Below are 13,016 nucleotides of genomic sequence, written 5' to 3' on the forward strand. Positions count from 1 at the left end.
CCCTACCTTTAATGATGGGTGTTTTAGATGTATGTGTGTCATTGTCCATTGACAATACTGTTGACTACTGTCTATGCTTGCATATTGGCATACCCATGGTTCTGGGCACACCCAAATATAACACACCCATTATTACATTTTATTAGCTGCAGTTGCGTTGCTTAACTGCCTGTTTTTAATCTGCTGTAGTTTTGAACCTAAATTGGAAAACAAACTACTAAATTAGCCAAGGGTTTCATGTTCCCTCAAGTGTTCTGAGTTTAAATTATATCTTCAGACTCCAGTGGAAGAAACAACTCTCTCAATCTCATTAAAGAGATTAGAAATGAAATCCATGATTTCCTCTGACTGTGTAATTTGGAGTGTTATGTATGAGTTGTAGAATAAAACTAGTTTCACTTTACAAATATATTCATGTAATAGTTTTATTACAGTTAAATTGGGATTGGTTATGCAGGAGGATAGCCCATAATGGTACTTCCATGCGACCATATCTGCTCTGCTCTCCAGTCCTGTGTCCGATCATGCATTTGTTGAGTAAAGATTGTCACAAGCTACACTAAATAATAAACAGAGGTCTGTCTATGTGTATAATCAAATAGACTTAAGGAATCATGGACTTCTCATGAACAAAGACGGTACATTTCATAAGCAGACCATTATTCACACAATTTGATTAAAGGCCGTTTCTTTTTTATCGTGGCTTGTGACCAATTTCAAATTCCAGATGCAGAAGCAGAAGCAGAAGCAAACAACAATGATTGCTATCGGAATATAGAGCTTAATTTTTTCTCTCACAACCCCTCACAGTGCAATCGACTATTTTCGAAAAAAAATAATCAACTGACTGGCAGACAGATTAAAGCCTAGTTCAGACAAAAGATTTTCAATGAGATGAAACCGTTTAAATACATTGTTGTACGACAGTGGCACGCAGCGAAAATAGCCGACCTACAAGCTCTCAACCTACTATAGGGCTTAAGACTTTATCAATGAAGTCTTAAATAGTGTTTATGCTCATTGTTCTATATTCCCTATATGTGTTTTTGTGTGTAGGTGACACGGCCATTAAGTTACACCAAGCGTCAGTTTGATGTTGAAGAAGAGGATGTTGACAAGCTGGCATTGAGGTTAGCACATTTTTTTTGTGACTTAATTATTGTTCCAACAAAGTAGATTCAGTTCTAAAAGGAGCTGACTTAACAAGTTGTATTTCAGCTACATCACTTTTTCAGAAGGGGGTGGGTGATGTAACTTATAACCTTTTTGTACCAAGTAATAAGTAAAGTCATATTACTATTTTTTTTCTCTTTCTTTTAAAAAAATATATTTTTGGGGCATTTTCGGCTTTATTGGTAGTGTACAGTACATAGTCAGGAAATGAGGAGAGAGAGACGGGGAGTGACACACAGCAAAGGTCGTCGCGATCGGGACTCGAACCCGCGACACGCTGTCAGGCTGCAACGCGGCCTAGGTGCCCGGTTCGGGCCGTCATATTACTTTAAAAAGGAGTAATAATTAAAGTGTAACAATGATATGTGTTTAGACTGGCATAGTCATTTAACATTCACAGTAAAATAACTCATAACTCTTGAGTGTAAAAAATGGACCAGGGTCCATTTGGTTCCATTTTTACACTCAGTTGAATGAAGACTGGAGCATTTTACTGTGGTGTTTCATTTCCAACCCCTCTCTGTGCTGGTTGGTGCGTTGCAGGGTGGACCTGTGGAATGCCAGCAACCTGAAGTTCGGAGACGAGTTCCTGGGTGGGGTTCGCGTTCCTCTCAAGGTCCTGGGCCAAGCTGGGGTCCATGACGCATGGTGAGAAGAAAGAACATGACTCATCTCACTGACCTCCTGACTCTCACAGGCACAGAGCCAGTAGACAGAAATGGTGCCATCTTATAACTGAGTGTTAGTGAGGAGTAATTATATGAAGATAGGTTGAAAATGGGTAAAGTGGTCCTTTAGCTTTCACCCGTACGACGTGTCTTTTTCCTCTTGTCTCTCCCCACAGGTACTATCTCCTGCCGAGGGAGAATGGAGGGAAGACGGTGAAGGTGGAGGAGCTGGGCTCGCTGCGCCTCAACATTGTTTACACAGAGGACCACGTGTTCCCCTCTGAACACTACACTCCCCTCCGAGAGCTGCTGCTGCACTCTGCTAATGTGGAGGTGTGTGTGAGTGTCCATCCATACGAGTGCGTGCGCGTGTATGTGTGTGTGTGCCTGCATGTGTAAATCTCCATTACATATCATCGCAGTCGTGGCGGAAAGAAACCTTGTCCAAAACCGTTACTTTTCAGGGAATGAAAAAAAAAACAACCTGTGTTCCAATGTGGTTCCAATGTAGTAGATGATTTAGTCACAAACTCTTGTTAATACTTTTCATTGGTTACATATTTATAAAACCCACAGACAGCAATTTCAACCTGGCATCCCTATTTTTGGCATGTCATAACATTTTTCAATGATTTAAAAAATGTGCTCAAATAGCCGATTTACAAGCTCCCAATTGGGCTGTTGTAAAACAGCTATTTTAGCTACTTGTGCATGACGCTGTCATACGAGGAAGTATATAATAGGGCATTAAAACCTTTAAAAGATTAAGTATTGAGATACAAGGTTTCAGCCCCCTAGTGTTATGCAGGACCTCACGAGCGGCAGTTATTCTTTGCCTTTATCTTTTGAACCAGGCATGCAACATTGTAGCCTCACACCGTGAAACAATGTACACACAATATATTAATGCAAATAAACATTTCCATGTTTCTGCTCTGCGCAGCCTGTATCAGCATCTACTGCGCACATTCTGGGAGAAGTGTGTCGAGAGAAGCAGGAGGCAGCCATTCCCTTAGTCCGTCTGTTTCTCCACTATGGCAAGATTGTGCCTTTCCTCAGCGCCATTGCTCACGCTGAAGTCAACCGCACACAGTGAGTGTCTTGTTGCATCTCTTCCTGTTACAGCAATGTCTGTAATTAATGCCAGGTACTATTCACCCCTAGCCAATATGTTGCCAAATGTACCAAACAGGCATCTCTGAGAGTTTTCAACTGACACATATTATTATAAACCATTATAAATATTAAACATAGTATAATGGCGTCGAGTTTGGGTTTGCGACTTATGTGTAACTACTAGGTTAGTTGTGAAAATATCCCGGAATCACTAGAGCTACATTGTTGCAGCCAATTTGATATATTTTAATATTTGTATATGAAGGTGCTGTGATATTGTGATGGTGCTGTGATTACTACAGAATTGACCTGGGCATAGGCGGGGACTCAGCCAATTTCGAGGTACAGCCTTCTATTTGGGGATGTCACAGGTGCACAGCATGAGGGATTGGGAATCACCAGAGGGAAGCCATACAGTTTTTCAACCGTGCGTGTTTTTGTTTATTTTCTGTTTGTTTTGAGTTATTTTCAGTTTATTTCTTTATTCACAGTTAGTTGTTTAGTTACAGTTAAACACCCGGCTTTTGTTTTGCTGTCATCATATCCTGCAATCTAAATAAACACCTTAAATGCACTCAAGAGGACCTGATTTACTTTCAACACCACGCGTCTGGAAAAGCTTCATAGTTCACACCATATCCCTCATTGGCAATTATTTGTTGTTCAGTTTGCCTCTACATTTAAGTTGAAAAACTTGCTTCCAAAGACGAATGGACACAGGAGGACAGCGCTCTATTCATTGACTCTTTTCCCGATTTAAATCCACGTTACGCACCCGCAAGAGGAACGGGGACGGACGGACCAAACATCAAAGTCACGGTAGGACTGGTTATGAATGAATAAAAAGTTGCGGAGGAGAGTGGCTTCACGCAACGGGATACAGGCACATCCCATAAAGTAATTCTAAACAAAGCCTCCGTGAATTGTTAAATAATGGCCATGAGTAACGAGGAAAATCAGGAAATGAACGCAGAAATGAATGCTACTGTCAATCAAACTGAAACGGAGGAGGGGCTTGGTAAAAGGCCAGCTAAACTCACATATAAAGCAGCGGAAGCAAAAATATTATCTATGCAAAAGGACAGGAATTCTGGGATAAAACAATTGTGTAAAATGTCAAAGGAATTGGAACAAATGATGATTTCAAATGGAAATGTTTCTGACCTGCAAATCAAACATGACATGTTGTGGAAACTGTCTGGGGAAACTACAAGGTTGCATGAGTCATTGAAACCTTTGTTGCCTGAGGATGAAATGTTTAAACAAACGCAATGGTTTCAAAATCAAATGCACAATGTTAAAGGAGTAATGCACAAAATGGAAAAATGGGTCCATGCAAACAGGGAGAAATGCATACAGGTTGTGGATGATGAAATTGATGTGTCAAATAATGCAAATGAGGTTGTGGATAACACTGGATCAAATGAAAATTATGTGTCAAATACAAATGAGGTCATGTATAACAATACTGTGTCACATGCAAATGAGGAGCTGGATGATATTGGACCTAATGACAGTATTTCCAACATGGGTGACAAAACGAATGTGTCAGGTGGAAGCTCTGGCCATTCAAGGTCCTCAAGGTCCACAACTTGCTCTGCACGTATCAAGGCAGAGGCTGAAAGGGCTGCACTCCTGGCTTTGGAGGCTGCTCTCAAGGAAAGGCATGAGCTGGAAGCTCAAGAGGCTCAAATTAGAAAGAAAAAGGAGTTGCTTGAAGTGCAAAGTCAGATTGCTGCACAGACCGCAAAAGTCACAGTACTAAGAAACAGAGGGTCTGACATAGGCACAAATGGAATGAATTCATATGTGTCAAAACACAAGTCTGCTCTCAAACCATCTGCTGTGCCATTTGTACCACAAACTTCAAGATGTACCGTCAATCATCCACCAACAGGAGGCAGTAAAACTGCAAAACCCACTCAATCACATCAAAATCCATACAACCAGTACAATCTACCAACAGGAGCTGCTAAATCTGCAATGTCATTACAGTCTCAGCAGCTACAGGATCCATACAATCAGCTCAATACTGCAGCTACAATGCCAAGTGGAACAGGGGCACGGCGCAAAGACGCCATTTCACAAGGAACCAGATCAAAAACGTACGCTTCAATTCACAACCCAAGCATGCCTCAAAGATCTAATCAGTCATATCCCAGTGCATTTCCACAACAGCAATGTATCCAAGTCGATGAGGACCAAGGCAGCATGCCTCAAAGATCTCATCAGTCATATCAACCTACACAGCCATCACAGCAATCAAACCAAAACAGTGAGGAACCGGACCAAGGCAATATTTTCACCATCATGCAAAAGCAAAATGACATCACAGCATTATTAGTACAACAGCAGTCTTCATTATCATTACCCCCAAGGGACATACCAGTGTTTGATGGAAACCCTCTTGAATACAACTTATTTGTCAGAGCCTTTGAACATGGAGTGGAAGGAAAAGCTACTAGCAGTGTAGACTGCTTATACTACCTGGAGCAGTACACTCGAGGGCAACCTAGAGAGCTGGTTAAGAGCTGTCAACACATGCCATCTGACAGGGGGTATCAAAGGGCAAGAATGCTTTTAGAAGAACGCTTTGGAAATGAGCAAAAAATAGCTACTGCATATATGGAAAAAGCACTTGGATGGGCACCACTGAAGTCTGAGGACATCAAAGCCTTACAAGCATTCTCACTATTCTTACGCATCTGCTGTAATGCTATGGAGGACATAAGCTACATGTCAGAAATGAATATGCCATCAAATATACGTGCTATAATAATGAAGTTACCATACAAACTAAGGGAAAAATGGAGAAACATTGCTTTTGAACATCAGGAGAGACGCCATCGTCAAGCAGGTTTCAGTGACTTGGTCAATTTTATTGAGAGACAAGTGTCTATTGCATCTGATCCACTGTATGGAAACATTCAAGACACAGTTGTCTCATTCTCCAAATTCAAAGTTGAAAATAAAGTGTCACAGGGACGCATAAAGGAGAAAGGAAGCAGTTTCGCTACATCTGTGGCAGCTGTTAACTTTGAAACTCAAACGGAGAAATACTTACCTGATAAGTCAAAGGGACCTTGTCTGCTGTGTGAAGAGGGCCACAGATTGGAAGTGTGCCCCAAGATGGAAAAGAAGCAGCATCGGGATAAAATTGATTTCCTAAAAAAGAAAGGTGCTTGTTTTGGATGTCTATCAGCTGGACACATGAGTAAGGATTGTCACAGTCGGCTGTCTTGCAAGTTGTGTAATCTAAAACATCCAAGCATTCTCCATATCCATGCAAAGGAATGGAAAGAAATCAAATCAAAGGACACACACCAAGAAACAACATGGAGGAGTCAAGCCACCACTCCCAAGACATGTGGCCATATAGGAGCCGGAGCACAGGATTGCGTCTTGTCAATTGTGCCTGTGAAGATCAAGGCAAAGAAAGGCAGCACAATTCTAAAGACCTATGCATTTCTAGATCCCGGCAGCTCATCTACTTTCTGCTCTGAGCAACTGATGAGAAAGCTAAAGGTGAGAGGAAGGAACACTAAATTCCTGATGAAAACAATGAATAAAGAAAGCTTTGTCAACAGTCACGTCATCTCAGGACTAGAGGTAGCTGCACTCAATGGTAACATCTATATTGAGTTGCCTGATGTGTACACCCAACGCAAGATGCCTGTGACTCGTGATAACATCCCACAACAGGAAGACTTGTATGCTTGGCCATACTTGGACTCTGTGGAAATTCCTGCTATCGATGCTGATGTGGAGCTGTTAATTGGAACTAACTCTCCAGAAGTAATGGAGCCATGGGAAGTGATAAACAGCAGGGGTAAAGGACCTTACGCTGTTAGAACCCTATTGGGATGGGTTGTCAACGGACCATTGAGAGGAGGCAATGAGAGTGGGAGTAGCTGCCCCACAGTCACAGCCAACCGCATATCCATTGCTCACATAGAGGAACTGCTGGTGAAGCAGTACAACCATGACTTCAATGAGAAATCAGCAGAAGACAAGCCAGAAATGTCCATAGAAGATCTTAAGTTCATGCAAATTGCCAACACTTCAGCTAAACTCAACAATGGACATTACTGCTTGAAGTTGCCTTTTAGAGAAGAGGACAATGTTGTTATGCCCAACAACCGACATCTTGCTGAGCAAAGGGTCCTCTGCCTAAAAAGGAAATTGGAGAGAAATCCAACATTCAAAGAGGAATACACCAACTTTCTTGGTGATGTCATAAACAACGGCTATGCAGAGAGTGTGCCAGAGCATCAGGTGAAAGGAAAAGAAGGAAAGGTGTGGTACATCCCGCATCATGGGGTGTACCATCCTAAAAAGAAAACCCTGAGAGTGGTATTTGACTGTGCGGCAAGCTACAAAGGTGTGTCACTCAACACTAAACTACTCCAGGGACCTGACTTGACAAATTCCTTGCTCGGAGTTCTCACAAGGTTTCGCCTAAACTCTATAGCAGTTATGGCTGACATAAAAGCTATGTATCATCAAGTCCAAGTGGCAAAACAGGATGTAGACTTTCTTCGCTTCCTATGGTGGCCAAGAGGTGATCTGACACAGCCGCTCACTGAGTACAGAATGACTGTTCATCTGTTTGGTGCAATATCATCGCCCAGCTGTGCCAGTTTTGCCCTTAGAAAAACGGCTGAAGACAACAAAGCAGACTTCCCAGTTCATGTAACAGACACCATCAAGCAGAACTTTTATGTGGACGATTGCTTGAAGTCCTTGTCTTCAGAGGCAGAAGCCATGTCTTTGGTTACAGACCTGACCGCTCTATGCCAGTTGGGAGGATTCCAACTGCTGAAATGGACCAGCAACAGCAGGTCAGTGTTGGAAGCCATTGATGTGGAGAAAAGAGCCAAGGAAGTGAAAGAACTGGATTTCGACAGAGACAGCCTTCCTGTCGAAAGAACCCTGGGACTGCAGTGGTGCGCAGAAACTGACACCTTTAGGTTCAAGATGGCAGTCCAAGAAAAACCATTCACAAGAAGAGGTATCCTGTCGGTGGTGAGCTCAGTCTACGACCCCATTGGATTTTTAGCACCCTTCACCTTACCTGTCAAGATAATGCTGCAAAACCTCTGTAAGATGAGCTACAGTTGGGATGAGCACATTCCTCAAAACTACCAGTTGCAGTGGGTGGGGTGGCTAGAAGATCTAAGAAGACTCAGCACTTTCAGTGTGCCGAGATGTTTTAAACCCAAAGGATTTGGACAGCTCACAAGTGCCCAACTACATCATTTCTCTGACGCCAGCGAGAACGGCTATGGCACAGTTTCATACTTGAGGCTGCAGAGTGATGATGAGAAGATCCATGTAACTTTCGTTCTAGGAAAGGCACGAGTTGCTCCTCTAAAGAATGTGACAATCCCAAGGATGGAACTAACAGGTGCTGTGCTGGCAGCGAGAGTTGACAGACTCCTGAAAGCAGAGTTGCAATTAGAGCTGGAAAACTCAATCTTCTGGACAGACAGCACAACAGTGTTAAAGTACATCAGGAACGAAACAAAGCGCTTTCACACCTTTGTTGCCAATAGGGTCTCTGCTATAAGAGAAGCCACAGACTTCTCACAATGGAGGTACGTTGACACAAAACGGAACCCAGCTGATGAGGCCTCTCGTGGGGTGAAAGTTGAACACCTTCTCACTTGCAGCAGATGGATCCATGGCCCAGAGTTTCTTGCCAAGAGTGAAGAGGAATGGCCTCTTAACATCTTGGATTCAACTTCCATCAGCAGTGATGACCCAGAGGTTAGAGGAGAGGTTTCAGTTAATACTGTCATCATCAACGATGCACCAAATAACATATCTGATGAAGACCCACAGAATGCAGTAAATCAACTGATAACCCACTTCTCCTCGTGGAAAAGGCTTAAGACCTCAGTTGCGTGGTTTCTCCAGCTGAGAAAGACGTTGCAGTTGTTGAGTCAAAAGAGAAAAGAAATGCAAGCTTCTCTGTCCAGCAGTGGACTTGACCCAACTCAACAAAAGAACAAAGAGGAAGAGGACATGAAGAGATTCAGAGCCACAATGGGTGGTCACGTCTTATTTCCTGAAGATATTGACGCGGCTGAAAGTGCCATCATTCAGTACTGCCAAATGGACAAGTTTAGTGATGAAATCACTGCTTTGAAAAAGGGAACATCTGCAGTGAAGAAAAGCAGTCACATTTATAAACTTGATCCAGTGCTGAAACAAGGACTCTTGAGAGTGGGAGGTAGGCTTAGCAAAGGAGCAATGCCTGAAGACACAAAACACCCAGTCATTCTTGCTAAGGACCAACACATCTCCACTCTCATCTTACGCCACATTCATGAACAGTTTGGACACTGTGGAAGAAATCACCTACTTTCCAGACTTCGTCGACAATACTGGATCACAAAAGCAAATGCTGCTGCTAGAAAGATCCTCTCTTCCTGTGTTGTCTGCAGACGATATAGGGGAAAGCTGGGTGAACAAAAGATGGCAGATTTGCCAAAAGAAAGACTGCAATCTGATCTTCCACCATTCACAAATGTGGGCATTGACTATTTTGGGCCGTTTGAAGTGAAGAGAGGCCGCAGCCTCATCAAACGCTATGGAGTTATCTTCACCTGCATGGCCAGTCGGGCAGTCCATCTGGAAATGGCCTATTCATTGGACACCAGTTCCTGCATCAATGCAATACGCAGATTCATTTCCAGGCGAGGCCAAGTATCACACATCAAATCAGACAACGGAACCAACTTTGTTGGAGCAGAACGTGAGCTGAGAGAAGCTCTATCTCATTTGAACCATCAGAAAATTCTAAACTCACTACTTCATTCTGGAGTGAAATGGAGTTTCAACACTCCAGCCGCATCCCATCATGGAGGAGTATGGGAAAGAGTCATTCGCATGGTCAGGAAAGTGCTGAACTCTATTCTTCATCAGCAACATCTGGACGATGAAGGACTACAAACACTCCTGTGCGAAGTGGAAGCCATATTGAATGACCGTCCCATTACAAAAACCTCAGAGGATCCAAATGATCTCGAACCCCTGACTCCAAATCACATTCTCTTGTTAAAAGGCAAACCTTCTCTACCACCCGGGCTTTTTGACAAAAATGACTCCTACTCCAAACGACGATGGAGGCAAGTTCAATTCCTCACCAATCTCTTTTGGCACAGATGGATTCAGGAGTATGTACCACTGTTGCAAGAGAGACAACGGTGGCCAAAGGACAAGAGGAACTTTGTCACAGGAGACATTGTCATCGTAGCGGACTCTAATGCCCCTCGCGGATCCTGGCTGTTGGGCAAGGTACTGCAGACCTTTCCCGACAGACAAGGACTTGTGCGGTCGGTTAAAGTCCGGACGAAGTACAATATCCTGGAGCGACCAATCACGAAGATCTGTCTTCTATTGGAAGCTGAATAAAGACTGAAACCCAACTTCTATTATTGGGGTTACCAACCCTATTGGATTATCTACATGAACAATGAACATTATGGATTGAGAATACTGATATGGACTATTCTATTTGGCTGCAATGTTTTGTATGTTGTTGAATTGTTATGTTATTATACAGTAACAATTAGGAGCCGGTGTGTTGCAGCCAATTTGATATATTTTAATATTTGTATATGAAGGTGCTGTGATATTGTGATGGTGCTGTGATTACTACAGAATTGACCTGGGCATAGGCGGGGACTCAGCCAATTTCGAGGTACAGCCTTCTATTTGGGGATGTCACAGGTGCACAGCATGAGGGATTGGGAATCACCAGAGGGAAGCCATACAGTTTTTCAACCGTGCGTGTTTTTGTTTATTTTCTGTTTGTTTTGAGTTATTTTCAGTTTATTTCTTTATTCACAGTTAGTTGTTTAGTTACAGTTAAACACCCGGCTTTTGTTTTGCTGTCATCATATCCTGCAATCTAAATAAACACCTTAAATGCACTCAAGAGGACCTGATTTACTTTCAACACCACGCGTCTGGAAAAGCTTCATAGTTCACACCATATCCCTCATTGGCAATTATTTGTTGTTCAGTTTGCCTCTACATACATCCTACATAATAGTGAACAGCCCAGACCACAGTGCTACTTCTGTATGTTGTTCACTTTCAATATGAAATGAATCTCCGATAGCATATAGTTGTGCTTAAAACATGGTTTTGTTTCATATTACTGTGTAATTCTAAAGAGTGTAACAACCTGTCTCTCGCAAAGGGATCCCAACACCATTTTCCGGGGGAATTCTTTGACGTCCAAGTGCATTGATGAGACCATGAAGCTAGCAGGCATGCACTACTTGCAAGTCACGCTCAAACCAATCATAGATGAGGTATGGTCATTTTTTACTGTACTCCTCTGTCTTAACCCATTAAGACCGGGAACGCATCTGCGTCATTTTAGATGTATTTGGCTATTCAAAAATAGCAGATATACAAGCTCATAGCGCGGCACCGAGTGCCGCGCTACGAGCTTGTAGATCTGCAATTTTTTAAAAATCTTGAACATTTTTAAAATCTTTGAATACATATATTTTTTAAACAACATTTTTAACTCAAATCTTTGATTCTGGTAAAAAATATTTTGAGATGGGGGTCCGCGGCCAAATGCATATCATTTTGGGGGTTCTTGACATGAAAAGCTGTTCTTCTTAGAAGACATTTGTAGAATCGGCCTCACAACGCCTCACAATCGGCTCACAAATCTCCACGTCCGTGGCGCGTTGTGAGCTTGTAGGTCGGCTATTTTCGCTGCGCGCCACTGTCGTACAACAATGTATTTCAACGGTTTCATCTCATTGCAAACCTTTTTTGTTTACAGATATGTACGGATCACAAACCCTGTGAGATTGACCCTGTTAAACTCAAAGAGTCTGAGAACCTGGAGACCAATAGGGTAAGAGAGAGTGTGTGTGTGTGTGTGTGTGTGTGTGCGCCTCCTTGTGTTCCCACAACTATAGTAGAATTTAGACATAGACATAGATAGAAATAGACGTTGTGGGGAGCATTTTTCTGGTCCTCAGAAGAGAAATGGTAGTTTTATGGTTAAAAAAAGATCTTTAGAGTTTGGCTTACCCTTAGGAAAAGCTTCAGGTTGGGGTTACAGTTAGACATTTAGAGGTTAGGTTTAGGGGTTATGGTTGGAGTTATGTATGATTTAGTTTATGCCTGTGTGTTATTTTCGGCTTTAGGGTTAGGGTTAAAAATGGCACACAAAGAATTGCCGTCCTAAAATGTTGATGTCCTCACAAGTATAGTATTACAAAGATGTGTGTGTGTGTGTGTGTGTGTGTGTGTGTGTGTGTGTGTGTGTGTGTGTGTGTGTGTGTGTGTGTGTGTGTGTGTGTGTGTGTGTGTGCGCGTGTGCGTGTGTGTCTGCCAACTTGACAAATCTGACCTGGTTTCAACTCTGCAGGAAAACCTGCGCCACTATGTGGATCGCATCTTCAATGACATCACCACATCTGGCGTTCGCTGCCCCACGGTCATGTGTGACATCTTCTTCTCTTTGCGAGAATCTGCCGCGACCCGTTTCCAAGGTAAATAAAGGGCTGCGTGACTTTAGGGTATTAGGGAAGAAAGAGTATGACTGGCGGATAAAGGACAGGACAGGATACAGAGAAGAAAGAACAGGATGCATACGAGGAGCAGGGATACTTTTCTCATTTGTTCGGGATCACAAAAAGGCTGTATGTGCTATGTTCTGTGCTCTAAGTCTAAACTCACTTCAGACTCCCCCCATGTTATGTGGTTTTATGGAATCCCCCACATATGACCAGTGACTACCTAGTGTAACGCTGCTGCCTCCTCATGGCCATCACAAAGCACTACAGCCACAACTGAAAAACATGCCTTGGGTGCCAACCTGTCTCAGAGATTGAGAGATGTGCACTAACAGTGTATGTTATCTTGTAGTACCCAAAAAATAGCATGCTGATAGTAACAGTTTAAAAAAAAATTACAGAGAAAAACATGGAAAATAATAACATCAAAATGCACCAAACGCGTGTTTTGAAAATCGACTTAACCCATTGAGACCTGAAGCCGATTCTACATGTCTCCTAA

The 13,016-nt window shown here is 42.7% G+C and overlaps 1 protein-coding gene across 4 annotated transcripts in view; it reads left to right on the plus strand.

Annotated features, from left to right (window-relative positions):
• Positions 1-13,016, plus strand: part of rasa3 (RAS p21 protein activator 3) — a 52,759-nt gene that overhangs the window by 30,529 nt on the left and 9,214 nt on the right. For 2 of the 4 annotated variants that reach the window (XM_080439497.1, XM_080439499.1), the window contains exons 8-14: positions 1,057-1,130; positions 1,717-1,821; positions 2,018-2,180; positions 2,785-2,933; positions 11,170-11,284; positions 11,773-11,847; positions 12,367-12,490. In XM_080439497.1, coding sequence (XP_080295623.1) covers positions 1,057-1,130; positions 1,717-1,821; positions 2,018-2,180; positions 2,785-2,933; positions 11,170-11,284; positions 11,773-11,847; positions 12,367-12,490 — 805 coding nt within the window. The remainder of the gene's footprint in view (positions 1-1,056; positions 1,131-1,716; positions 1,822-2,017; positions 2,181-2,784; positions 2,934-11,169; positions 11,285-11,772; positions 11,848-12,366; positions 12,491-13,016) is intronic. The other 2 variants (XM_080439498.1, XM_080439500.1) reach the window with 1 other exon arrangement.

Source organism: Gymnoscopelus braueri (assembly GCF_963280865.1).
Source record: "Gymnoscopelus braueri genome assembly, chromosome: 1".
Lineage (NCBI taxonomy): Eukaryota > Metazoa > Chordata > Actinopteri > Myctophiformes > Myctophidae > Gymnoscopelus > Gymnoscopelus braueri.